Genomic DNA, 1659 nt, shown 5'->3' with positions numbered 1-1659 from the left:
GTGGCCGTGGTGCTGCGGATGGGGAAGGCTCTTCTCCGGCGCAGGAGCCAATTAAGGAGAGAGTGGCCCCAGAGAGACTCGGCAATGAGTTTTGGCCCAGTCGGTTTGATTGCAGGTTAATTAAAATAGCGTAGTGCCGGCAGAGCGAAGGCTGCAGCCGGCTGTGAGGGCCTCGGTGAAGGAACCGAAGCCGACTTTGTTCTTGAAGGAGGTCTGCGAGAGCTTGCTGCAGGCAGGGAGGGGGTTCCCAAGCTGCCTGCCTCCCTGTCCCTCCCGCCCCATCCTTCCCTGGGCGCTGGTGCTGCCATTGCCCTGCTAACCGGCCTTTCTCTTCCCATTCCCTAGGTCAAGCTGGGAGCTGCCCGACCTGCGAGAAGGAAGAGTAAAAGCCATCAGCGATTCGGATGGCGTGAGCTACCCCTGGTACGGAAACACCACAGAAACCGTGACCCTGGTCGGGCCCACTAACAAGATCTCCAGGTTCTCGGTGAGCATGAACGACAATTTCTACCCCAGCGTGACGTGGGCTGTCCCTGTGAGCAACAGTAACGTGCCGCTGCTGACCAGGATTAAAAGGGACCAGAGCTTTACCACGTGGCTGGTGGCCATGAACACCACCACCAAGGAAAAGATCATCTTGCAGACTATAAAGTGGAGGATGCGAGTGGACATTGAGGTCGATCCCATGCAGCTGCTGGGGCAGCGGGCACGGCTGGTGGGAAGGACTCAGCAGGAGCAGCCCCGGATCCTCAGCAGGATGGAGCCCATCCCACCAAACGCACTAGTGAAACCCAACGCCAACGATGCCCAAGTCCTCATGTGGAGACCCAAGCGAGGCCAGCCCATAGTCGTGATACCTCCCAAGTAGAGCAGCGCCGAGGCGCGCGTGTGAGGACCTGGGTGCTGCCAGCCTGCTGCAAACGAACGGGGTTTCTGAGCCAAAGCAGACCTCTTGGGTTCTCCCGCCTTCGTAGCGGTGGTTGGAAATACGGCTCCTCCTTAGTCAGAAAGAGAGCCTGGTTGGCGCAGGGAAGAGAGATCGCTGAGCCGGAGGATTTCCCAGGAAGCGGAATTGAGTATTTCTAGGGGCTTGCGGCTGGCAAAGAGGCTGTCTGACCTAAACGACTCGTCTTTCCTTGCAGGGCCGCGCAAGGAGCGCGAGTGCGATCGAACCGTGCCTGTGGCAAATGCTGCTTTCCACCCAACTGGAAGTACAAGTGGAGACCGTGTCTGCCGGATGCGGAGGGCTCCTGCGGTGACCCTTCCCGACGGAATGCAGGGGTCCCCGCGGTGTCTATACCTATGCATTTTGGATGGATAATCAACCCCTTGCCCCTGCCTGCTGGGACTGGGCAGGAGGGCCCAGGAGCGGAGCTGGAGCCCGGTGCTGGCCGTTGCCTGCTGCCCAGGAGGGGTCTCCCACAGCCGAGGGGAAGCGGGACACGTTTTGCATGCGTCTGGGTGTGTTTGGAGTAGTTGTGAGTGTAGGAGATGCCATAGCTCTTGTCCGTCTTGGAGTGAGACCTAAGGGCAGGTTAGACGTCCTTTTGTTTTAAGGTGCACTAAATCTTTGCAGTTCCTCAACCCCTCCCCACCCCCACCCCGACCCGCTGGCCCTTCTCCGGCGGAAGCGAACCCAGTTCTCAGCTGAGTAAGAAA

The 1659-nt window shown here is 59.2% G+C and overlaps 1 protein-coding gene across 1 annotated transcript; it reads left to right on the top strand.

The window, feature by feature from the left end:
• Positions 1-345: 345 nt before the first annotated feature.
• FAM78B (family with sequence similarity 78, member B) lies at positions 346-868 on the top strand (the record flags this gene model as incomplete). The annotated part of the gene is made up of 1 exon (XM_010148234.1): positions 346-868. A coding segment is annotated over one exon (523 nt), but the record flags the coding sequence as incomplete, so codon positions are not given.
• Between the last annotated feature and the right edge of the window lie 791 nt (positions 869-1659).

Source organism: Eurypyga helias, unplaced genomic scaffold, assembly GCF_000690775.1.
Source record: "Eurypyga helias isolate BGI_N326 unplaced genomic scaffold, ASM69077v1 scaffold27893, whole genome shotgun sequence".
Lineage (NCBI taxonomy): Eukaryota > Metazoa > Chordata > Aves > Eurypygiformes > Eurypygidae > Eurypyga > Eurypyga helias.
This window is presented reverse-complemented; position numbering and strand designations above follow the sequence as displayed.